General features: G+C 42.7%; 1 protein-coding gene across 1 annotated transcript in view; it reads left to right on the top strand.

Moving 5' to 3' along the window:
• Window positions 1-281: 281 nt before the first annotated feature.
• HAUS7 (HAUS augmin like complex subunit 7) overlaps window positions 282-25,982 on the top strand; it is a 58,921-nt gene continuing 33,220 nt past the window's right edge. Inside the window, exons 1-4 of the mRNA XM_053695418.1 lie at window positions 282-344; window positions 4,406-4,521; window positions 5,529-5,596; window positions 6,198-6,259. Of these exons, the coding sequence (XP_053551393.1) occupies window positions 291-344; window positions 4,406-4,521; window positions 5,529-5,596; window positions 6,198-6,259 (300 nt within the window). The 5' untranslated portion in view covers window positions 282-290. The remainder of the gene's footprint in view (window positions 345-4,405; window positions 4,522-5,528; window positions 5,597-6,197; window positions 6,260-25,982) is intronic.

Raw genomic sequence — 25,982 nt, 5'->3', positions numbered from 1 at the left:
GCATCTAAAGTGATACGGGTCACAAGAGGTCAATAAAGTTGTATCATAGCTGTCGCATAATCACGTGATACAATAAAGTTCTAGGATTCCGGAAATACATTTTATCTGTAACCATAGTGATGGAACAGCGACGGGGCGGGTTTGACAAAATATCCAATCAACGTGTCATACTGTCATGGAGGCGGGCTTTATGGAGTTTTCGATGGATTTTGTCCAATTACATTACTTGACAGTTTTGCGTTTGACAAATGAGAACAAAGGGCTGAGCGCTGCATTGAAGCTACAAGAGGATGGCGGGAGGCTCAGAGCAAGGACGGGCGGCCGAATTATATGAGCGGCTTAAGGTGCATACCGGGCATCTAGATGGGGCCTTTAAACTCAGTGTTTGCCGAACACATTCCATGTGTATCTGACAGCAGGGTTAATAATTTTCGAGACACGGGTTACATTGTTAACTAGATATAAACCAGAGCTTAGAGTGTTATCTAGCTGCTATCCTAGACTGACAACCCGAGTATGAAGGGGTTAAGTAGCTCAGAACTAGAAGGTTAAGGGCTTTACTGTCTCATAGGCAGATTGTTAAGACCTTAAATAGCTGTCAGCCATGGGGAAGGCATCTCAAAGCTGACAGCCAGGGGTTAAATAGTTGTCTATCTAATATCCAGAGGGTAGAATTAGTCAACTAGCAGACAGCTAGGATTTGAGAGCCAGGGGGTTAAATAGGTGACAACCAGGGGTTAAGTAGGTGAGAACCGTGGGTGTTAAGGGGCTACTGTAAAATTGTGTTCCAATGACTTGTTATAACAGCTGCAGAATATAAAATATATGGACCGTGTTCCTTTTGTTTATTTTTGAATATGAAACAGCTCTTTCTACCATTTGAAACATAGCCTATCCCTTTTGTTCTCTTATCTATAAATGTATACTCACTGAGACCAAATACTTAGAGCCCCATCTAGCAAGGGGTTGGTGTGCCGCCTGCTGCAGGTGCACATAAGTATTCTTAAAGGATACTAAACCCAATTTTTTTTATTTAATGATTCAGATAGAGAATGCAATTTTAAGCAACTTTCCAATTTACACCTACTATCAATTTTTCTTTGTTTTCTTGTTATGTTTATTTAAAAAGCAGGAATTTAAAACTTAGGAGCCAGCCCATTTTAGGTTCAGCACCCTGGATAGTGCTTGCTTATTGGTGGCTACATTTAGCAAACCAATAAGCAAGCATAACCCAGGTTATCAACCAAAAATGGGCCGGCTCTTAAGCTTTACATTCCTGCTTTTTAAATAAAGATAGCAAGATAATGAAGACAAATTGATAATAGGAGTAAATTAGAAAATTGCTTAAAATTGCATGCGCTATCTGAATAATTAAAGAAAAAATTGAGGTTTAGTGTCCCTTTAAACCACTTCTCCGCCTGTTATGTGGTGTAAGTCAATCCCCCAGACTTTTCCGACCGAGGAGATCGATTACCATTGCTGCATTTGAAGCTTTTGACGCTATGTGGAACCAGCCCTAATTCACACTTACCCCTTGCTACCACACACTAAACCCTTTCTAGCACATTAACCTCTTGTTACTGCGCACTAACCCCTTGTTACTACACACTAAACCGTGTCTAGCGCACTAACCCCTTGTTACTACACACTAAACCCTCTCTAGCACATTAACCCCTTGTTACTACACACTAAACCGTCTCTAGCACACTAACCCCTTGTTACTGCACACTTACCCCTTGTTACCTTACACTAAACCCTCTATAGCGCACTAAACTCTCTCTAGCACACTAACCCCTTGTTACTACACACTAAACTCTCTCTAGCACACTAACCCCTTGTTACTACACACTAAACCTTCTCTAGCACAATAACCCCTTGTTACTGCGCACTAACCCCTTGTTACGACACACTAAACCCTCTCTAGCACACTAACCCCTTGTTACTACGCACTAAACCCTCTCTAGCACACTAACCCCTTGTTACTACACACTAAACCCTCTCTAGCACACTAACCCCTTGTTATTACGCACTAAACCCTCTCTTGCACACTAACCCCTTGTTACTACACACTAAACCCTCTCTAGCACACTAACCCCTTGTTATTACGCACTAAACCCTCTCTTGCACACTAACCCCTTGTTACTACACACTAAACTCTCTCTAGCACACTAACCCCTTGTTACTACACACTAAACCCTCTCTTGCACACTAACCCCTTGTTACTACACACTAAACTCTCTCTAGCACACTAACCCCTTGTTACTACACACTAAACCCTCTCTAGCACACTAACCCCTTGTTACTACACAATTAACCCTCTCTAGCACACTAACCCCTTGTTACTACACACTAAACCCTCTTTAGCACTATAACCCCTTGTTACTACACACTAAACCCTCTTTAGCACTATAACCCCTTGTTACTAAACACTAAACCATCTATAGCACACTAACCCCTTGTTACTACACACTAAACCCTCTCTAGCACACTAACCCCTTGCTACCACGTAGAAGCCCCCTCTCTAGAGCACTAACCCCTTGCTACCATGTAGAAGCCCCTCTCTAGAGCACTAACCCCTTGCTACCATGTAGAAGCCCCTCTCTAGAGCACTAACCCTTTGCTACCACGTAGAAGCCCCTCTCTAGAGCACTAACCCCTTGCTACCACGTAGAAGCCTCTCTAGAGCACTAACCCCTTGCTACCACTTAGAGGCCTCTCTAGAGCACTAACCCCTTGCTACCACGTAGAAGCCTCTCTAGAGCACTAACGCCTTGCTATGACGTAGAGGCCCCTCTGTAGAGCACTAACCCCTTGCTATGACGTAGAGGCCCCTCTGTAGAGCACTAACCCCTTGCTATGACGTAGAGGCCCCTCTGTAGAGCACTAACGCCTTGCTATGACGTAGAGGCCCCTCTGTAGAGCACTAACGCCTTGCTATGACGTAGAGCCCCCTCTCTAGAGCACTAATGCCTTGCTATGACGTAGAGGCCCCTCTCTAGAGCACTAACGCCTTGCTATGACGTAGAGGCCCCTCTCTAGAGTACTAACCCCTTGCTATGACGTAGAGGCCCCTCTGTAGAGCACTAACCCCTTGCTATGACGTAGAGGCCCCTCTGTAGAGCACTAACCCCTTGCTATGACGTAGAGGCCCCTCTGTAGAGCACTAACCCCTTGCTATGACGTAGAGGCCCCTCTGTAGAGCACTAACCCCTTGCTATGACGTAGAGGCCCCTCTCTAGAGCACTAACCCCTTGCTATGACGTAGAGGCCCCTCTCTAGAGCACTAACCCCTTGCTGTGACGTAGAAGCCCCTCTCTAGAGCACTAACCCCTTGCTATGACGTAGAGGCCCCTCTCTAGAGCACTAACCCCTTGCTATGACGTAGAGGCCCCTCTGTAGAGCACTAACCCCTTGCTATGACATAGAGGCCCCTCTCTAGAGCACTAACCTTCTGTCTCCTTATCTCCTTACATTCATATCTACAGGATGTCTCCAGAGTGCCATCTACTGGCTAAAGGGTTTCCCTAAAGACAAACCTGTTCAGCTTATAGTTTGCCATAACTTATTTTTGTGCCGCATATCCCTCACCCTCCTAGCAAGCTGCTCCTCATATACCCTCTAATCATGTAAGCTAACGAGTCCACCATTTCTGTATATAATCTCATGTATGGGGCTACATCAGATGGTAACCGGGCCCCCTACTGCTTTATAAGACATGTAACGTTTGTTTTTAGACATATTTCCCCGTTATGCACCCAATGCTATAAGATGTGCACTATATTTGTGAATTGAAAGTAGTCCGGTATTAAGGCCTTAATGAGGCAGGTAGAGGTTATATTATTATTGACCCTGCAAAGGAATTAAAACGCATTTAAATTACATGAAGCCCAAAATGTTTCTTTCATTATTCACACAGAGCATATAATAAGGAGCAGCATTACACTACTGGGAGCTAGCTGAACAAATCAAGTAGGCCAATAACAAGAGGCATAAATGTGCAGACACCAATTAGCAGCTAGCTCCCAGTAGTGCTTTGCTGCTCTAGAGCCAGGCTAGGTATTCTTTTCAACAAAGGATTGCAAGAGAACAAAACAAATTAGCTAATACAAGTAAATTGGAAAGCTGTTTAGAAGAATATCTTCTATTTGAATCATGAAAGAAACATTTTGTTTCATATCCCTTTAAAGTACCTCTCAGGAGCCACAGAGAATTGCTTGCCCCAAGCAGACACTGATGGTGATCCAATCAGCAGTCTCGTGCCAGCAACTCAGGAGCAGTTTTAGGAAGTGCTTTAAAGAAAGGGTGGTTAAAGTATGGGACAGACTTCCAGAAGTTGTAGTGTTCTGCTGTAACAATTGGTTCCGGCCCCTCCGCTGACGTTATGAAATATTTGTTTCATGTGCAGAGGATGTCTTGCCCGTGTCTGGAGGGTATTTATCTTACAGAGCCACAAAGCATGCTTGAGTTGCTATGCACCCCCTCAGCGCATCGCCTGGAAGTCCTGGAGTGGATCTGTGCCCGGTAATCTCTGTTGCTAAGCATATTTGCATAGATTATTCCTGGTAGCTGTCTATATTATCACATTACACTAGGTATAAGCACTGGTAATGCAGCGTTACACCCATGTATGTCATATGGAAGGTGTGACTGATGTCTACTTCATTGTGTGGTTTATTTTTCTGGGGTCTTGCTTGTGTTTGTAGTCTTTATGTCACTAGTGGGTGGTGGTGGTCTGTAACGTATGTAGACAACAATAATATCATGATTATAGTTGCATGAGCACCCAGACAAACTGCTGCACCCCAGAAGTTACAGGTGAGTTAAAACACCACTTGGCTCACTAAACTGTTCTTTAACCCTATGTGACTTTCTTGTCCCCTAACCCTGTAGGACATTTGTCCCCAATCCCTGTAGGACATGCTTGTCTCCTAACCTGTATATGACATATTTAAAGGGACAGTCTACACCAGAATGTTTATTGTTTTAAAAGAAAGATTATCCCTTTATTACCCATTCCCTAGTTTTGCATAACCAACACTGTTATATTAATACACTTTTTTACCTCTGTGATTATTTTGTATCCAAGCCTCTGCAAACTGCCCCTTATTTCAGTTCTTTTGACAGACTTGCATTCCTAGGAACTCCACGTGCGTGAGCACAGTGTTATCTAGATGAAACACATGAACTAACACCCTCTAGTGGTGAAAAACGGTCAAAGTGCCCTGAGATAAGAGGCGGCCTTCAAGGGCTTAGAAATTCGCATATGAACCTCCCAGGTTTAGCTTTCAACTAAGAATACCAAGAGAACAAAGTAAAATTGGTGATAGAAGTAAATTGGAAAAATATTTAAAATTACATGCCCTATCTGAATACTGAAAGTTTATTTTGGATTAGACTGTCCCTTTAATGTACAGTGGCAGCTGAAGGGGCTCTTGCTGTAATGTCAAATGACCAGTGGTCCCTGTGATGGTCATTAATGTAGCTCCTTGTTATTGAACACTGATGTCTTTCTGTTTATATGGTTACAGGGTTTACCCCCCACTTCATGACCAACTGTCCTCATTAAAAGAATCACAGACAGACCTTAAAGTGAAAGGTGTGTTTTAGAGTGTGGGGGGCTCTAGTGTAATTCCCATGGGGAGGAGTCTCTAGTATAAATCCCACAGGGGGTGGGGGCTGTAGTGTAATTCCCATGGGGGAGGAGGCTCTAGTATTAATCCCACAGGGGTGGGGGTTCTAGTGTAATTCCCATGGGGAATAGTCTCTAGTGTAAATATCACAGGGGGTGGGGGCTGTAGTGTAAGTCCCATGGGGGAGGAGTCTCTAGTATAAATTTCACAGGGGGTGGGGGCTGTAGTGTAATTTCCCATGGGGGAGGAGTCTCTAATATAAATATTACAGGGGGTAGGGGCTGTAGTGTAATTTCCCATGGGGGAGGAGTCTCTAGTATAAATATTACAGGGGGTGGGGACTGTAGTGTAATTCCCATGGGGGAGGAGTTTCTAGTATAAATATCACGGGGTGGGGGCTGTAGTGTATTTCCCATGGGGGAGGAGTCTCTAGTAAAAATATCACAGGGGGTGAGGGTTGTAGTGTAATTCCCATGGGGGAGGAGTCTCTAGTATAAATATCATGGGGTGGGGAGATATCTAATGTAAATCACAGCACTCACTGAGTGTTCTTTTCCTTTTGTGCAGAGATGGCAAAACTTGGCTTTGACCTCATGCTGTGCCGTGCTGATGACCTGGACCTCATCAAGGTAGTGATACAAATGAACCATGTGTGCGTAATTTTTATTTGTATTATTTATGCCTTTAGGGATTGACTGTTTTGTATTTCTGCATTGTGCTTTAATAACTAAGGGGAAGTTTACAATATATTGGGAATTTTCTCCTGAAATTTATTTTTTCTTTGCTCTCTGGCTGAATTGGTCAGCGTGCTTTTCTTGTGATCACAATGCAAAATGGATCCCTGCATTAAAAGCCCAAAGAGTCAAATGATTTTTTACAGAAATATTTCTGAAAAGGCCTTTTTGCGTGTTAAACTGGGATAGAAACTTGGAAGCCGCCTGAAATTGACACATTTAGTAGCCCTTTCACAACTCTTAAAGGAACAGTGTACACCAATTTTCATATACCTGCATGTAATAGACTCTACTATAAAGAAGAATATGCACATATACTAATCTAAAAGTCCAGTATAAAACCTTTTAAAAACTTACTTAAAAGCTCAAAGTTTAGCACTGTTGATGAGGTTAGGCTGGGACACCCGGTAAAAGGGGCTGGGAAAGCAGGAAGAGCAGACCCTCCTACCCTGCATATGAAAAGTCAGATTATTCAAACAGGAGCTGCATACATCAGTATACATCTAAAACTTTTGGGCTTGGTTAGGAGTCTGAAAATCAGCACAATGTTATTAAAACATCAGCAAAACTAAACATTATTACAAAAACACTCCCAGATGGGCTATATAAATGGATAATCTACAAAACATTTATGCAAAGAACAATCTAGTGTACAATGTCCTTTTAAGTGAATTAACCACTTTGTTCACTGTGTAAGGGAAATGCTCATTTATATGTGTGACATTTTACAGTCAGATTCCATCCTCATAACTGCTAAACCATCTGAATGCCAATTATATCTAGGCGTGATGTACATACTGGGTATGATTGTTTAATCACCATGTTGTCATTAAGTATTACTTTCAACAACAATTCCATTTGACTACGCGTTTCTGGACTTATTTCTTCTTATACTGGATTTTAACAATACTAAAACTGTAAAGATGCATTGAATCTATTGACTGGCTTTATTTTTATCATATTTCATTTAATTACCTTTATATTGTTTGTAGGATTTCTGCATCCTAGCTACCCTGAGAACAACAATAGTATTGGTTTGTTACATCACATGACATTTAATTATGCATGGATATCCTTACAATAATAATGGCATCTAGGAGTGCAGAAAAAGACTAATAGGGCAGTACTTTTCCAACTTATTTTTACATAACTGTGATTGCCCCATTTACAATACAATATATTCTTGTGTGTCCATAATAATATTATTATTATTACTTCAAGGGCAGAATTGCATATTGCTTTTACCCACAAGAATTCATATTCAGATATACTAATTCTCTATTGTATGTTGAAATTCTTTTATTTGTTTCCATAGAGCAGTTATACACCATTAACCTTTTAATGCCGTTATGCCGTTGTATTCCGTCACAACGGCACTGGGCTTTAAAGCCGTTATGACGGAATACAACGTCATCGCAAACGGCTGTCCTGAAGCCTACTAGGCTTGCAGGATTTGATCGCGGTCTGGAGGGCGTTCCTAGCATCTTAGGAACGCCCCCCAGACCCGATCCCATAATTGAAATCTTGCGATCTTTTGCATGATCGCGTGATTTCATTTTGTCTACATCGGAACGCTGTTCCGATGTTGACTTTTTAACCCTGATAGCAATAGGCACATTGTCCCAGACGATGCATTGTCTCTATTGATTACAGAAACATTTTGCATATGTTAAATGTTGAACAGAAACTCCAATGAACTTTGCAAATAAATAAAATCATGATAACAAATATATATAAAAAAAAAAGGAAATAAAAATAAACAGATAAATAAATTGTGGTCAGTGTTTATGGTCTAGACTCTAAACTATAAATCTACGTATCGCCTCAGAAATGATCTTATAGCTCAATATTATCTAGTATCCAGAATAACAATGCCTACTCAGGCCCTCTGTGTGTAGCACCTATCGCTTATCTTTTGAGGATCTGTGCATAATCCAGTAAAACCATATTTTATTAAATCATTCTGTCTCCCCTTGAATCCAGGCCACCCTTTCAGACATTAGATAAATATCATTTATCTTATCCAGTACTTCTTGCCATGTCGGAGGGCCTTTCTTCCAATGTCTCGCTATGCACACTCTAGTAGCCGTGCAGCTAATTTTGATGAGTTTGTTAATTATGGAGTTCAGATGGGGAACCTCACTATTCAGGAGTGCTTGAGTCATAGTCAAAACTATCTTTCTTCTGTTATGTGTGATCAGTCCACGGGTCATCATTACTTCTGGGATATAACTCCTCCCCAACAGGAAATGCAAGAGGATTCACCCAGCAGAGCTGCATATAGCTCCTCCCCTCTACGTCAGTCCCAGTCATTCTCTTGCACCCAACGACTAGATAGGATGTGTGAGAGGACTATGGTGATTATACTTAGTTTTTATGACTTCAATCAAAAGTTTGTTATTTTACAATAGCACCGGAGCGTGTTATTACTTCTCTGGCAGAGTTTGAGGAAGAATCTGCCAGAGTTTTTTTACTATGATTTTAACCGGAGTAGTTAAGATCATATTGCTGTTCTCGGCCATCTGAGGGAGGTAAAAGCTTCAGATCAGGGGACAGCGGGCAGATGAATCTGCATTGAGGTATGTAGCAGTTTTTATTTTCTGAATGGAATTGATGAGAAAATCCTGCCATACCGTTATAATGACATGTATGTATACACTTCAGTATTCTGGGGATGGTATTTCACCGGAACTACTCTGTTAAAAGTCACTAATCCTTTTAATAAGTATTTATCATGTTAAACGTTTTTGCTGGAATGTAGAATCGTTTACATTGCTGAGGTACTGAGTGAATAAATATTTGGGCATTATTTTCCACTTGGCAGTTGTTTGCTTTTAATTGTGACAGTTTCGTTTCTCTTCACTGCTGTGTGTGAGGGGGAGGGGCCGTTTTTGGCGCTCTTTGCTACGCATCAAAAAATTCCAGTCAGTTACTCTTATATTTCCTGCATGATCCGGTTCATCTCTGACAGATCTCAGGGGTCTTCAAACTTCTTTGGAGGGAGGTAGATTCTCTCAGCAGAGCTGTGAGAATTTTATATTGACTGTGAATAAAAACGTTGCTCTGTAATTTTTATGTCAAATTTAATTATTGTTATTTTACTAATGGGAACAAACCTTTGCTAAAAGTTGTGTTGTTTTAAAGTTTGATGCTATAACTGTTTTTCAGTTCATTATTTCAACTGTCATTTAATCGTTTAGTACCTCTTTGAGGCACAGTACGTTTTTGCTAAAAAAGATTATAACCAAGTTGCAAGTTTATTGCTAGTGTGTTAAACATGTCTGACTCAGAGGAAGATATCTGTGTCATTTGTTCCAATGCCAAGGTGGAGCCCAATAGAAATTTATGTACTAACTGTATTGATGCTACTTTAAATAAAAGTCAATCTGTACAATGTGAACAAATTTCACCAAACAGCGAGGGGAGAGTTATGCCGACTAACTCGCCTCACGCGGCAGTACCTGCATCTCCCGCCCGGGAGGTGCGTGATATTATGGCGCCTAGTACATCTGGGCGGCCATTACAGATAACATTACAAGATATGGCTACTGTTATGACTGAAGTTTTGTCTAAATTACCAGAACTAAGAGGCAAGCGTGATCACTCTGGGGTGAGAACAGAGTGCGCTGACAATACTAGGGCCATGTCTGATACTGCGTCACAGCTTGCAGAGCATGAGGACGGAGAGCTTCATTCTGTGGGTGACGGTTCTGATCCAAACAGATTGGATTCAGATATTTCAAATTTTAAATTTAAATTGGAGAACCTCCGTGTATTACTAGGGGAGGTCTTAGCAGCTCTCAATGATTGTAACACCGTTGCAATACCAGAGAAACTGTGTAGGTTGGATAAATACTTTGCGGTACCGGCGAGTACTGACGTTTTTCCTATACCTAAGAGACTAACTGAAATTGTTACTAAGGAGTGGGATAGACCCGGTGTGCCGTTCTCACCCCCTCCAATATTTAGAAAGATGTTTCCAATAGACGCCACCACTCGGGACTTATGGCAAACGGTCCCTAAGGTGGAGGGAGCAGTTTCTACTTTAGCTAAGCGTACCACTATCCCGGTGGAGGATAGCTGTGCTTTTTCAGATCCAATGGATAAAAAATTAGAGGGTTACCTTAAGAAAATGTTTGTTCAACAAGGTTTTATATTGCAACCCCTTGCATGTATCGCGCCGATTACGGCTGCGGCAGCATTTTGGATTGAGTCTCTGGAAGAGAACCTTAGTTCATCTACGCTAGACGACATTTCGGACAGGCTTAGAGTCCTTAAACTAGCTAATTCATTCATTTCGGAGGCCGTAGTACATTTAACCAAGCTTACGGCTAAGAACTCAGGATTCGCCATACAGGCACGTAGGGCGCTGTGGCTAAAATCCTGGTCAGCTGATGTTACTTCTAAGTCCAAATTACTTAATATACCTTTCAAGGGGCAGTCTTTATTTGGGCCCGGTTTGAAAGAAATTATCGCTGACATTACAGGAGGTAAGGGCCACGCCCTACCTCAAGACAAAGCCAAAGCTAAGGCTAGACAGTCTAATTTTCGTCCCTTTCGGAATTTCAAAACAGGAGCAGCATCAACCTCCACTGCACCAAAACAGGAAGGAGCTGTTGCTCGTTACAGGCAAGGCTGGAAGCCTAACCAGTCCTGGAACAAGAGCAAGCAGGCCAGGAAACCTGCTGCTGCCCCAAAGACAGCATGAACCGAAAGCCCCCGATCCGGGACCGGATCTAGTGGGGGGCAGACTTTCTCTCTTCGCCCAGGCCTGGGCAAGAGATGTTCAGGATCCCTGGGCACTAGAGATCATATCTCAGGGATACCTTCTAGACTTCAAATTATCTCCCCCAAGAGGGAGATTTCATCTGTCAAGGTTGTCAACAAACCAGATAAAGAAAGAAGCGTTTCTACGCTGTGTACAAGATCTGTTATTAATGGGTGTGATCCATCCGGTTCCGCGGTCGGAACAAGGACAAGGGTTCTACTCAAACCTGTTTGTGGTTCCCAAAAAAGAGGGAACTTTCAGGCCAATCTTAGATTTAAAGATTCTAAACAAATTCCTAAGAGTTCCATCGTTCAAAATGGAAACTATTCGGACAATCTTACCCATGATCCAAAAGGGTCAGTACATGACCACAGTGGATTTAAAAGATGCTTACCTTCACATACCGATCCACAAAGATCATCACCGGTATCTAAGGTTTGCCTTCTTAGACAGGCACTACCAGTTTGTAGCTCTTCCATTCGGATTGGCTACGGCTCCAAGAATCTTCACAAAGGTTCTGGGTGCCCTTCTGGCGGTACTAAGACCGCGAGGGATTTCGGTAGCTCCGTACCTAGACGACATTCTAATACAAGCTTCAAGCTTTCAAACTGCCAAGTCTCATACAGAGCTAGTTCTGGCATTTCTAAGGTCGCATGGATGGAAAGTGAACGAAAAGAAGAGTTCTCTTTTTCCTCTCACAAGAGTTCCATTCTTGGGGACTCTTATAGATTCTGTAGAAATGAAGATTTACCTGACAGAAGACAGGTTAACAAAGCTTCAAAATGCATGCCGTGTCCTTCATTCCATTCAACACCCGTCAGTAGCTCAATGCATGGAGGTGATCGGCTTAATGGTAGCGGCAATGGACATAGTACCTTTTGCACGCCTACACCTCAGACCGCTGCAATTGTGCATGCTAAGTCAGTGGAATGGGGATTACTCAGATTTGTCCCCTACTCTGAATCTGAATCAAGAGACCAGAAATTCTCTTCTATGGTGGCTTTATCGGCCACACCTGTCCAGGGGGATGCCATTCAGCAGGCCAGACTGGACAATTGTAACAACAGACGCCAGCCTACTAGGTTGGGGCGCTGTCTGGAATTCTCTGAAGGCTCAGGGACTATGGAATCAGGAGGAGAGTCTCCTTCCAATAAACATTCTGGAATTGAGAGCAGTTCTCAATGCCCTTCTGGCTTGGCCCCAATTAACAACTCGGGGGTTCATCAGGTTTCAGTCGGACAACATCACGACTGTAGCTTACATCAACCATCAGGGAGGGACAAGAAGCTCCCTAGCAATGATGGAAGTATCAAGGATAATTCGCTGGGCAGAGTCTCACTCTTGCCACCTGTCAGCAATCCACATCCCGGGAGTGGAGAACTGGGAGGCGGATTTCTTGAGTCGCCAGACTTTTCATCCGGGGGAGTGGGAACTTCATCCGGAGGTCTTTGCCCAAATACTTCGACGTTGGGGCAAACCAGAGATAGATCTCATGGCGTCTCGCCAGAACGCCAAACTTCCTCGCTACGGGTCCAGATCCAGGGATCCGGGAGCGGTTCTGATAGATGCTTTGACAGCACCTTGGAACTTCGGGATGGCTTATGTGTTTCCACCCTTCCCGCTGCTTCCTCGATTGATTGCCAAAATCAAACAGGAGAGAGCATCAGTGATTCTAATAGCGCCTGCATGGCCACGCAGGACTTGGTATGCAGATCTAGTGGACATGTCATCCTGTCCGCCTTGGTCTCTACCTCTAAGACAGGACCTTCTGATACAGGGTCCATTCAAACATCAAAATCTAACTTCTCTGAAGCTGACTGCTTGGAAATTGAACGCTTGATTTTATCAAAACGTGGTTTTTCTGAGTCGGTTATTGATACCCTGATACAGGCTAGGAAGCCTGTTACCAGAAGGATTTACCATAAAATATGGCGTAAATACCTATACTGGTGCGAATCCAAAGGTTACTCCTGGAGTAAGGTTAGGATCGCTAGGATATTGTCTTTTCTACAAGAAGGTTTAGAAAAGGGTTTATCAGCTAGTTCATTAAAGGGACAGATTTCAGCTCTGTCCATCTTGTTACACAGGCGTCTGTCAGAAAATCCAGACGTCCAGGCCTTTTGTCAGGCTTTAGCTAGGATCAAGCCTGTGTTTAAAGCTGTTGCTCCGCCATGGAGTTTAAACTTAGTTCTTAACGTTTTACAGGGTGTTCCGTTTGAACCCCTTCATTCCATTGATATAAAATTGTTATCTTGGAAAGTTCTGTTTTTAATGGCTATTTCCTCGGCTCGAAGAGTCTCTGAGTTATCAGCCTTACATTGTGATTCTCCTTATCTGATTTTTCACTCAGACAAGGTAGTTCTGCGTACTAAACCTGGGTTCTTACCTAAGGTAGTCACTAACAGGAACATCAATCAAGAGATTGTTGTTCCATCCTTGTGCCCAAATCCTTCTTCAAAGAAGGAACGTCTTCTACACAATCTGGATGTAGTTCGTGCCCTCAAGTTCTACTTGCAGGCAACTAAAGATTTTCGCCAAACTTCTTCCCTGTTTGTCGTTTATTCTGGACAGAGGAGAGGTCAAAAAGCTTCTGCTACCTCTCTCTCTTTTTGGCTTCGTAGCATAATACGTTTAGCCTATGAGACTGCTGGACAGCAGCCTCCTGAAAGAATTACAGCTCACTCCACTAGAGCTGTGGCTTCCACTTGGGCCTTTAAGAATGAGGCCTCTGTTGAACAGATTTGCAAGGCTGCAACTTGGTCTTCGCTTCATACTTTTTCCAAATTTTACAAATTTGACACTTTTGCTTCTTCGGAGGCTATTTTTGGGAGAAAGGTTCTTCAGGCAGTGGTTCCTTCTGTATAATGAGCCTGCCTATCCCTCCCGTCATCCGTGTACTTTTGCTTTGGTATTGGTATCCCAGAAGTAATGATGACCCGTGGACTGATCACACATAACAGAAGAAAACATAATTTATGCTTACCTGATAAATTCCTTTCTTCTGTTGTGTGATCAGTCCACGGCCCGCCCTGTTTTAAGGCAGGTAAATATCTTTTAAATTATACTCCAGTCACCACTTCACCCTTGGTTACTCCTTTCTCGTTGATTCTTGGTCGAATGACTGGGACTGACGTAGAGGGGAGGAGCTATATGCAGCTCTGCTGGGTGAATCCTCTTGCATTTCCTGTTGGGGAGGAGTTATATCCCAGAAGTAATGATGACCCGTGGACTGATCACACAACAGAAGAAAGGAATTTATCAGGTAAGCATAAATTATGTTTTTCATCTAGAACCTTACTAAGGAGGTCATTAATCTGCTGCCAGATATCTTTTATGCAGTTACAGTACCACCACATATGTCTATAGGAACCTTGTTCTCCACAACCTCTGTAACATAGTTTTGATTTGTTAAGAGAATAATGGGATGGTCTCAGAGGAGTTAGGTACCACCGAAATGCTGTTTTTATGCAATTTTCCCTGAGGTCTGCGCTGATTAGGCCCTCTGCAGGAATAAAAGAATATCTGGTCCCATTCATTTTGTGGGAGCTGGTCAGTCCCATCCTCCTCCCACTTTAATGCTATAGGTGATTTTGAGGTGTGGTTTATGTCCTGAATTGCTATGTATAATTTAGAGATAATGCGTTTTTCCCTATTTGGGTTTAAACATATATTCTCTAGGGCCGTAAATGGGTGTTTGCCCAAAGCTACCCCATATTTAAGGACTGATGAAATTTGTAGGTATAGGAACCAATGCAATTTGTGTGGGTGTAATTTTTCCTGTAGGTGGGTAAATGTTATTATTTGAGACAATGAAGTCTGCAACCCTATATAGACCCTTATTAGCCCACTTACCCACTAGTCTATGCATCTCCTTCGGGAGTAAAGATCGGAGAGGTTTAACCCATGTTCTTGATGGGAGCATCTGAGTGTTTGGTAATCATTTTCCAGTGTGTCAATGTATCTACAGTCGAGGAGAGTCTAAAGGTACTCTGGTCTGAGGCTTTCCCTGAGTCCCACAAGAGATCATCTGAATTTTCTATTCCCATTATATCCATCTCAATTCTTGTCCAGACAATGTCCTGTGTTGGTTTGTGAAGTAGTGAGGCTTTTGCTAATCTGGCTGCGTAATAATAGTCCTGTAAGTTCGGTACACCCACTCCTCCCAGCCGTCTATGTCTGGTTAAAGTATATGAGGCTATTCTTGCCCTACCCTCTCCCCGCAGAAAGGAAATGAGGTCTGATTGTAATTTTTGTAGTTTAAGGGATCTTGTTCGGGAGCACTCTAAAGAGGTATAGGATCCTAGGGAGTACATTCATTTTAATGGATGAAAGGCAGCCATACCACGAGAACGTGCCCTTTTTCCAAGTCCTCAGGTCTCGTCTTATAGAATTGTAAAGTGGGGTGTAATTTAGTTTGTATAGGCTATCATATGACTCTGAGAGTTTGACCCCTAAGTATGTGAGAGAGTCTTTGACCCATTTAATATCAAAGTTAACTTCTATTAATTTTCGAGTGTGGGGGGGGGGGGGAGTGTTAGTGGCAACGCCTCACACTTATGCGCGTTCACCTTTGTATCCCGAAATTTCTGCAAAGTCCTGTAAGACCCGGTAAAGGTTAGTCAGGGAATGTAATGGGTTGGTCAAAGTTAGCAAGATGTCATCTGCGAAAAGCAAAAGTTTATACTCTGAGTTTTTGACTGTTACCCCCTTTATATCTTTGGTGTTCCTGATGGATGCTGCCAGAGGCTCGATGCACAAGGCAAACGGCAGTGGCGATAGGGGGCACCCCTGTCTGGTCCCGTTTTTTATGTCAATGGTTCTAGATGGGAAACCTGCTGCACTAATAGTGGCTTGTGGGGTAGAATATATGCCCTTGAGTGCTTGCATGAATGGACCTCTAAATCCCTTTATAGAAAGTGTCTTAAACATATGATTCCAGTCTATGCGATCAAATGCCTTCTCCGCATCCAGGGAAAGAAGCAGAGAAGGCGTCCCCGTCCGTTTCAAATATTCAGTCAGGTCCACTGTTCTACAAACATTATCAGGGGCTTCCCTACCTTTTAATGAAGCCCACTTGGTCTGAGTGGATCAGTCGGGGGAGTATTACCGGGAGTCTGTTTGCCAGAATCTTTGTCAGGATCTTGAGATCCTGGTTTATCAGAGAAATAGGCCTGTAGCTCTGACATCTAGCAGGGTCCTTCCCTGGTTTGGGGATAAGTATATCTATAGGGATGTCAGTGCCTTGCATTATGTCGTTGCAAAATTTCTGCAAATGGGGTACCAAGGATGTCTTAAACAGTTTATAATATTCCCTAGATAAGCCGTCAGGGCCTGCAGCTTTACCTGATTTTAAGTCATTGATTATTGTGAGGATTTCTTGTGTTGAAATCTCAGCGTTTAGGGCCTCTCTTTCCTCGGGCGTAATGGTGTGAAGTTTTGCGTGTTGTAGGAATCGTGTTAAAAGTAATTGCGTCTGGTCGTTATTGTTTACTTTTTGTCCATCATATAACTTTTCATAATAGCTAGCAAAAGTGTTGGAAATATCCTGGGGATTTGACGTCTGAGTTCCAGCCTGTGTATGTAGTCTGGGTATTGAATATAGTTTCGTCCTGTTCCGTAGTTTATTGGCTAAGTATCTGTCTGGCTTATTGGAATATAGGAAATAATTAGCTTTTAGATTTTGAATAGCTCTCATTGCAGAGTCATTCAAAATTTTTGTCAGTACTGTAGTTTTCTCTTAGTTTGAAGAATTCTGAATGTAGTGCTGGATTGTGTGCTTTTGTGTTGAGCCTCTAGAGTCATAATATCTAAGTGAAGTTGGTCAATGGTCTTGTTTGCTAATTTGATAATCCTAGATTTTTCTTTTATTATTATCCCCTGAATAAAAGGTTTATGTGCCGCCAAAGAGTTAACCAGGTTGGTTGTGGTGTTTTTTGTTAAAATACCAGAATTCCTCCATGAGTTTCCCTACTTCTGCATGGAATTGTGTATGTTTTAAAATGGATGGATCGAATGTCCAAGATTTATGTTGTTGGAAGTTGATTATACCTGTCATTGTTAATTGGACTATCGAGTGGTCTGACCAAACACATGGGTGGATATTGGAGTTAATTATTTTTGGGATCAAAATCTGACTAATCCCAGATGTAATCCAGTCTTGTGTAGGTGTTATGGGCATGTGAGTAAAATGTATGGTCCGTGGTCGTGCCGTATAGTGTTTCCCAAGTGTCTAGTAATTTATGATCGGAAAGTGACTCTTGTATCGACTTCACTATTGAGTACTGCCTAAGTTGTTTGTGTGTGGGTTTAGCGCTGCCTCCAACCCCTTGGGTAACAATATTGATATTACAGTCACGCCAAAGTAGTATTCTAGAGTGAGACCATTGTGTCAGCAGATGAGAGATATGTTGAAAGAAGGAGTGTTGGCTTTCATTTGGAGCGTATATGTTACATAAGGTGACTTTTGTGTCTTGTATGCGGCCCCTAACCATGAGAAATCTCCCCTCAGGATCTCTTATAGTTCCTTCTGTCTCAAACTGCAAGGAGGAGTGTATGAGAATCGAGACTCCTCTCTTTTTCTGTTCTGTTGCAGAATGGAAGTGGGTAGGGAATTGTCTATGCCAGAATGTAGGGGGAAGCAAAAGAGGTCATATTTTCTGGTATCTATAATTTATCTGGATACCTGCTGTAAACCACATAACCACACAATCAAACAAAACCCATTTAACAATTTGAACAGAAAACAGTAAAAATGTAGGTTCAAAACCCAAATTGTAGACATGCGACTAAAAGAAATACAACCATAACTAGTTGTGCAGTATATCAGCTTAAAACATTTGACATAAGAACAAAGGTTAACCAGTGTGAAATTAAAGCAGAGGGTAGAAACATTTTGGTAAGTATTGGGGAGTTGTTGTCTTTTTCCCCTTTCTTCCCCCCTTTTTTTTTTCCCCCCTCCTTCCTTTTATCTTTTTTATCCTTTTTCCAATTTTCCCTTGATTTCCACTTCTACCCCCCTTTGTTTATCCCCCCCACCAGGTCTAAAACAACATCTTGTGCCCAAGGTCTCGTGTCCCTCTATGGTGATAAAGGTAGTCTCTTCATAGCAAAAGACAGTCACATACATATCTATTCAATGTCTTGATGTATTGTGTAAATCCCCAAGTTCTGGGACACTACCCTGTCTCTAAAGGCCAGGGGTGGAATGTCTTAGTCCACTGTCTCTCATAGTCGGTGAGGGTGTCTCACCTGTAGGCAAAACTGTAAGGGGAAAAAAAAAAGTTAAAGTTCAAACAATTATACTCATCTGATCAGCGAGCTGCCTTTCAGTTGGTCCGTGTATTAACGACATCCCTGCTATGCGGATCAAGAGTCTACTTCGGCCTCTTCTTCTGTACCGTAACCATTTGGCCCTTTTGTAGGTCTTATCCGGTTGTGAGTTGGTGTCCCCTTCTGAGCTCTGGTCAAGAGATGGAAGGTCTGGGGATTCCAAGTTCAGGTAGGAACAGATCTCGGGAATATCTTGTCGGTTTTTGATTGGCATTGCCCTTCCTTCGTGTTGTATGTGTACGGCAAATCAGAATCCCCATCTGTAGGGTATTTGGTTTTTGCGAAGTAACAAAGCTAAGGGCCTCATAGAGTTCCTTCTCTGAAGTGTTCGCACACATAAGTCCTGGTAAAACTGAATCACTGTGCCCTGGAACTTAAAGGTTGGATTCTTTCTTGCCGCCGAGAGTACCGCTTCTTTATCTGGAAAACATAGTAGCTTTACTATAACGTCTCTCGGCGGATAATCCCCTTTGGGTTTGGCTTTAAGGGCTCAATGTGCTCTCAAGTTGAAATGTATCCTCCTCATTGTGCCCTGTGATGGCCATGAATAACTGTTTCAGGTAATTCTGCAAATCAGGTGGCGCAATGGATTCCGGTACTCTTTTGAGTCTGATGTTGCATCTTCTTGTGCGGTTTTCTAAATCCTCCATTTTGTCCTGGAGGTCTTCTAATTCTTGTTTGTGATATTGGATTTGTTGTGACACTTTATCCATAGCTTCTTCTTTAAGATTTTCGTTATCTTCAAGCGTGGCAACTCTCGTACCTAATTCTTGCATATCTTGTTTTAGTTCTGCCAGGCTGTTAGTGACTGTAGATTGTATGGAGTCTAATTTTGTCCACATTTTTTCAAAGTTCATATTAATATCTTGTTTGGACACCAGATCTTTTAAATCTGCTTTTGTGACCGGTATTAGGTCCACTGCAGTGGCTCCATCAGAAGAGGATTGGTCTAGAGTCCCTTCTACATCTGATTCTGGAGGTTCTAGTATCTTGTCTCATTTAGATGATTTAAAAAGTAGACAAGTTGCTGCTGTTTTACCTATAGAGGCATTTTAACTTGTCTAGAAGACATCCTGGAGAGCTTGTCCTGCTATGTGAGCAGGTAGCTTCAGGTGGGTGGTGGTAGCTAAATCTCAGATGCAGGGAACCCTGTATGGGTCTCTGTATGTAGTTTTAATTATATATCTCAGAAGCTCCTTGAGTCACAATTGTGTTTGGTAGCCAGGGTGTATATATAGTTTATTAGCTCTGGACCGGTCTAAGCATGAGCTCATGTAGCGTTTCTAAACCTTCTTATATGGTGGTATCAACAGGCATTTGCTCGATCCTGGGGTAGCTTTCCCTATATAAAATGTCCCTGAACAATCAGTTATGCCATTCACACTTGCAGGCCGGGCCTTTGTTCGTGTGTCACAGACTGCTGCATTTCTCGCTTTATATCCGCTATTTTCTATGAGGGAATAGTAATATGGCTCCTGTTTGATGCCCACCGTAGCTTCAGCTCTATCATCCTACACATTCAGAGTGGGAAAGTGAGTAGATGGCAGGGAGCACGGTTGTTCAATTTTTTTCCTTGCTGACCCCAACTGCGTTATGCTGCAGAGCCCGTTCTTATGGCGACAGATGACTCGGCAGTTTTAATTTTCTATAACGGGGCTAATATGCGGCTTACCCCTTCACATGTAGATTGCCTGAGTCGGTCTAAAAACTGGTTAGCTCGGCATGAGTTTCCTTCGCCATGCGGTGAGGCAAGATGGCGCCGGCACTTCCGCTGTGAGAAAAAGTCTCCAATAATGTCCTCCGCTCCTCCGGCTCCTAAGACATTCTGGGAAGCTGTCTGAGGCACCACTCACACCTTGAAGCATTCCCCTAGCAGAATAATGCTGTTTCTAGTGGAATATATTGGGCTGGTCATCCCTTTGCTATCTTTACTGTACGGAGCTCATGCACCATCTCCGTCTCCTGCTCTAATTCTCTATTTCTTCTGTTAAGTGTGATCAGTCCACGGGTCATCATTACTTCTGGGATATTAACTGCTCCCCTACAGGAAGTGCAAGAGGATTCACCCAGCAGAGTTGCTATATAGCTCCTCCCCTCTACGTCACCTCCAGTCATTCTCTTGCACCCAACGACTAGATAGGATGTGTGAGAGGACTATGGTGATATATTTAGTTTTTATATCTTCAATCAAAAGTTTGTTATTTTATAATAGCACTGGAGTGTGTTATTCCTTCTCTGGTAGAATTTGAAGAAGAATCTACCTGAGTTTTTTCTATGATTTTAGCCGGAGTAGTTAAGATCATATTGCTGTTTCTCGGCCATCTGAGGAGAGGTAAACTTCAGATCAGGGGACAGCAGGCAGATTAATCTGCAAAGAGGTATGTAGCAGTTTATTATTTTCTGACATGGAATTGATGAGAAAATCCTGCCATACCGTTATAATGTAAACTCAGCCTTGAATGCAGTAGATGTAGCTGATATCAGGCTGTCATGTATGTATATTTTACACTTCAGTTTTCTGGGGAATGGTACTTCCTGGTTTTTAGACTGTATACATAGACTTAACCTAATTTGCAGGGACTTGCAATAGGTTTTAAATGACAATTAATTATTGAGGTAAAACGTTTTTTTGCTGGCATGTAAAAACGTTTTTTTCTCTGAGGTACTGGGTGAAAAAATGTTTTGGGCACTATTTTTCCACTTGGCAATAGTTTTGATTTAAATTAGAGCAGTTCACTGATCCCTCTCACTGTTATGTGTGTGGGGGAGGGGCCGTTTTTGGAGCTTTTACTATGCATCAAAAAAACTCAGTCAGAGGTTCATTTTCTTCCTGCATGATCCGGTTCATCTCTACAGAGTTCAGGGATCTCCAAAGCCTTTTTTGAGGGAAGTAATCATTACAGCAGAGCTGTGCTGATTGTATTGACTGTGATAAAAAACAAAAACAAAAAAAAAAACGTTTATTTGTGTATTTTTTTCTGCTGCCTGGGTTAGTTATCATTGCTGAGGGGAACAATCCTTTGCTAAAACTGTATATTCTGACAAAGATTGATGCTATAACTTAATTATTTTAACTGTTATAATTTTTTTCTGTGCTTCTTAAAGGCACAGTTCGTTTTCATATTATTTGTAAATTACTTTGAAAAGTATTTCCAAGTTGCTGTTTATTTGCTAGTGTGTTAAACATGTCTGATTCAGAGGAATATCTCTGTGCTATATGTGTTAATGCCAAAGTGGAGCCCAATAGAAATTTATGTACTAAATGTATTGATGCTACTTTAAAAAACAGTCAATCTGTACAAATTGAACATATTTCACCAAACAACGAGGGGAGAGTTATGCCGACTAACTCGCCTCACGTGTCAGTACCTGCATCTCCCGCTCAGGAGGTGCGTGATATTGTAGCGCCGAGTACATCTGGGCGGCCATTACAAATCACATTACAAGATATGGCTACTGTTATGACTGAAGTTTTGGCTAAACTACCAGAACTAAGAGGTAAACGTGATCACTCTGGGGTGAGAACAGAGTGCGCTGATAATGCAAGGGCCATGTCTGATACTGCGTCACAGTTTGCAGAACGTGAAGACGGAGAGCTTCATTCTGTGGGTGACGGTTCTGATCCAAATAAACTGGACTCAGACATTTCAAATTTTAAATTTAAGCTTGAGAACCTCCGTGTGTTACTAGGGGAGGTATTAGCGGCTCTGAATGATTGTAACACAGTTGCAATCCCAGAAAAAATGTGTAGGTTGGATAAATATTTTGCGGTACCGACGAGTACTGACGTTTTTCCTATACCTAAGAGACTTACTGACATTGTTACTAAGGAGTGGGATAGACCCGGTGTGCCTTTCTCACCCCCTCCTATATTCAGAAAAATGTTTCCAATAGACGCCGCCACACGGGACTTATGGCAAATGGTCCCTAAGGTGGAGGGAGCAGTTTCTACTTTAGCTAAGCGTACCACTATCCCAGTGGAGGATAGCTGTGCTTTTTCAGATCCAATGGATAAAAAATTAGAGGGTTACCTTAAGAAAATGTTTGTTCAACAAGGGTTTATATTGCAACCTCTTGCATGTATTGCGCCTGTCACGGCTGCAGCAGCATTTTGGTTTGAGTCTCTGGAAGAGACACTTCAATCATCCACACTAGATGACATCACACACAAACTTAAATTCCTTAAGTTAGCTAATTCATTTATTTCAGATGCCGTAGTACATTTAACTAAACTTGCGGCTAAAAATTCAGGATTCGCCATTCAGGCACGCAGAGCTCTGTGGCTGAAATCCTGGTCAGCTGATGTTACGTCTAAATCTAAATTGCTTAATATTCCTTTCAAAGGGCAGACCTTATTCGGGCCCGGCTTGAAAGAGATTATTGCTGACATTACAGGAGGTAAAGGTCATGCCCTGCCTCAGGACAAGGCCAAAGCCAAGGCTAGACAGTCCAATTTTCGTTCCTTTCGTAATTTCAAAGCAGGAGCAGCATCAACTTCCTCTGCACCAAAACAGGAAGGAGCTGTTGCTCGCTACAGACAAGGCTGGAAACCTAACCAGTCCTGGAACAGGGGCAAACAGGCCAGAAAACCTGCTGCTGCCCCTAAGACAGCATGAATTGAGGGCCCCCGATCCGGGACCGGATCTAGTGGGGGGCAGACTTTCCCTCTTCGCCCAGGCTTGGGCAAGAGATGTTCAGGATCCCTGGGCGTTAGAGATCATATCTCAGGGATACCTTCTGGACTTCAAATCCTCTCCCCCAAGAGGGAGATTTCATCTGTCAAGGTTGTCAACAAACCTAACAAAGAAGGAAGCGTTTCTACGCTGCGTACAAGATCTTTTATTAATGGGAGTGATCCATCCAGTTCCGCGGTTGGAACAAGGACAAGGGTTTTACTCAAATCTGTTTGTAGTTCCCAAAAAAGAGGGAACCTTCAGGCCAATCTTGGATTTAAAGATCCTAAACAAATTCCTAAGAGTTCCATCGTTCAAGATGGAAACTATTCGAACAATTTTGCCCATGATCCAAGAGGGTCAGTACATGACCACAGTGGATTTAAAGGATGCTTACCTTCACATACCGATTCACAGAAGTCATTACCGGTATCTAAGGTTTGCCTTTTTAGACAGGCATTACCAGTTTGTAGCTCTTCCATTCGGACTGGCTACGGCTCCAAGAATCTTCACAAAGGTTCTGGGCACTCTTCTGGCGGTACTAAGACCGCGAGGAATTTCAGTAGCTCCGTACTTAGACGACATACTGATACAAGCTTCAAGCTTTCAAACTGCCAAGTCTCATACAGAGATAGTACTGGCATTTCTAAGGTCGCATGGATGGAAAGTGAACGAAGAGAAAAGTTCTCTCTTTCCACTCACAAGAGTTCCCTTCCTGGGGACTCTGATAGATTCTGTAGAAATGAAGATTTACCTGACAGAGGACAGGTTAACAAAACTTCAAAATGCATGCCGTGTCCTTCATTCCATTCAACACCCGTCAGTAGCTCAATGCATGGAGGTAATCGGACTAATGGTAGCAGCAATGGACATAGTTCCTTTTGCACGCCTACATCTCAGACCACTGCAACTGTGCATGCTAAGTCAGTGGAATGGGGATTACTCAGATTTGTCCCCCACTCTAAATCTGAATCAAGAGACCAGAAATTCTCTTCTATGGTGGCTTTATCGGCCACATCTGTCCAGGGGAATGCCATTCAGCAGGCCAGACTGGTCAATTGTAACAACAGACGCCAGCCTACTAGGTTGGGGCGCTGTCTGGAATTCTCTGAAGGCTCAGGGACTATGGAATCAGGAGGAGAGTCTCCTTCCAATAAACATTCTGGAATTGAGAGCAGTCCTCAATGCTCTTCTGGCTTGGCCCCAGTTAACAACTCAGGGGTTCATCAGGTTCCAGTCGGACAACATCACGACTGTAGCTTATATCAACCATCAGGGAGGGACAAGAAGCTCCCTAGCAATGATGGAAGTATCGAAGATAATTCGCTGGGCAGAGTCTCACTCTTGCCACCTGTCTGCAATCCACATCCCGGGAATGGAGAACTGGGAGGCGGATTTCTTAAGTCGTCAGACTTTTCATCCGGGGGAGTGGGAACTTCATCCAGAGGTCTTTGCCCAAATACTTCCACGTTGGGGCAAACCAGAGATAGATCTCATGGCGTCTCGACAGAACGCCAAGCTTCCACGCTACGGGTCCAGATCCAGGGATCCGGGAGCGATCCTGATAGATGCCTTGACAGCACCATGGACCTTCAGGATGGCTTATGTGTTTCCACCTTTCCCGATGCTTCCTCGATTGATTGCCAGAATCAAACAGGAGAAAGCATCAGTGATTCTAATAGCGCCTGCATGGCCACGCAGGACTTGGTATGCAGATCTGGTGGACATGTCATTCTGTCCACCTTGGTCGTTACCTCTGAAACAGGACCTTCTGATTCAGGGTCCTTTCAAACATCAAAATCTAACTTCTCTGAAGCTGACTGCTTGGAAATTGAACGCTTGATCTTATCAAAGCGTGGTTTTTCTGAGTCAGTTATTGATACCTTAATACAGGCTAGGAAGCCTGTTACCAGAAAGATTTACCATAAAATATGGCGTAAATACCTATATTGGTGCGAATCCAAAGGTTACTCTTGGAGTAAGGTTAGGATTCCTAGGATATTGTCTTTTCTACAAGAAGGTTTAGAAAAGGGGTTATCCGCTAGTTCCTTAAAGGGACAGATCTCAGCTCTGTCCATTCTGTTACACAAGCGTCTGTCAGAAGTTCCAGACGTTCAGGCTTTTTGTCAGGCTTTGGCCAGGATTAAACCTGTGTTTAAAGCTGTGGCTCCACCATGGAGTTTAAACCTTGTTCTTAACGTTTTACAGGGCGTTCCGTTTGAACCCCTTCATTCCATTGATATAAAGTTGTTATCTTGGAAAGTTCTATTTTTAATGGCTATTTCCTCGGCTCGAAGAGTCTCTGAGTTATCAGCCTTACATTGTGATTCTCCTTATTTGATTTTTCACTCGGATAAGGTAGTTCTGCGTACTAAACCTGGGTTCTTACCTAAGGTAGTCACTAACAGGAATATCAATCAGGAGATTGTTGTTCCATCCTTGTGCCCAAATCCTTCTTCGAGGAAGGAACGTCTTTTGCACAATCTGGATGTAGTTCGTGCCCTTAAATTTTATTTACAGGCAACTAAAGATTTTCGACAAACGTCTTCCCTGTTTGTCGTTTACTCTGGTCAGAGGAGAGGTCAAAAGGCTTCTGCTACCTCTCTCTCTTTTTGGCTTCGTAGCATAATTCGTTTAGCTTATGAGACTGCTGGACAGCAGCCTCCTGAAAGAATTACAGCTCATTCCACTAGAGCTGTGGCTTCCACTTGGGCCTTTAAGAATGGGGCCTCTGTTGAACAGATTTGCAAGGCTGCAACTTGGTCTTCACTTCATACTTTTTCCAAATTTTACAAATTTGACACTTTTGCTTCCTCGGAGGCTATTTTTGGGAGAAAGGTTCTTCAGG

Source organism: Bombina bombina, chromosome 12 (genome assembly GCF_027579735.1).
Source record: "Bombina bombina isolate aBomBom1 chromosome 12, aBomBom1.pri, whole genome shotgun sequence".
In the NCBI taxonomy this organism is placed as follows: domain Eukaryota; kingdom Metazoa; phylum Chordata; class Amphibia; order Anura; family Bombinatoridae; genus Bombina; species Bombina bombina.
This window is presented reverse-complemented; position numbering and strand designations above follow the sequence as displayed.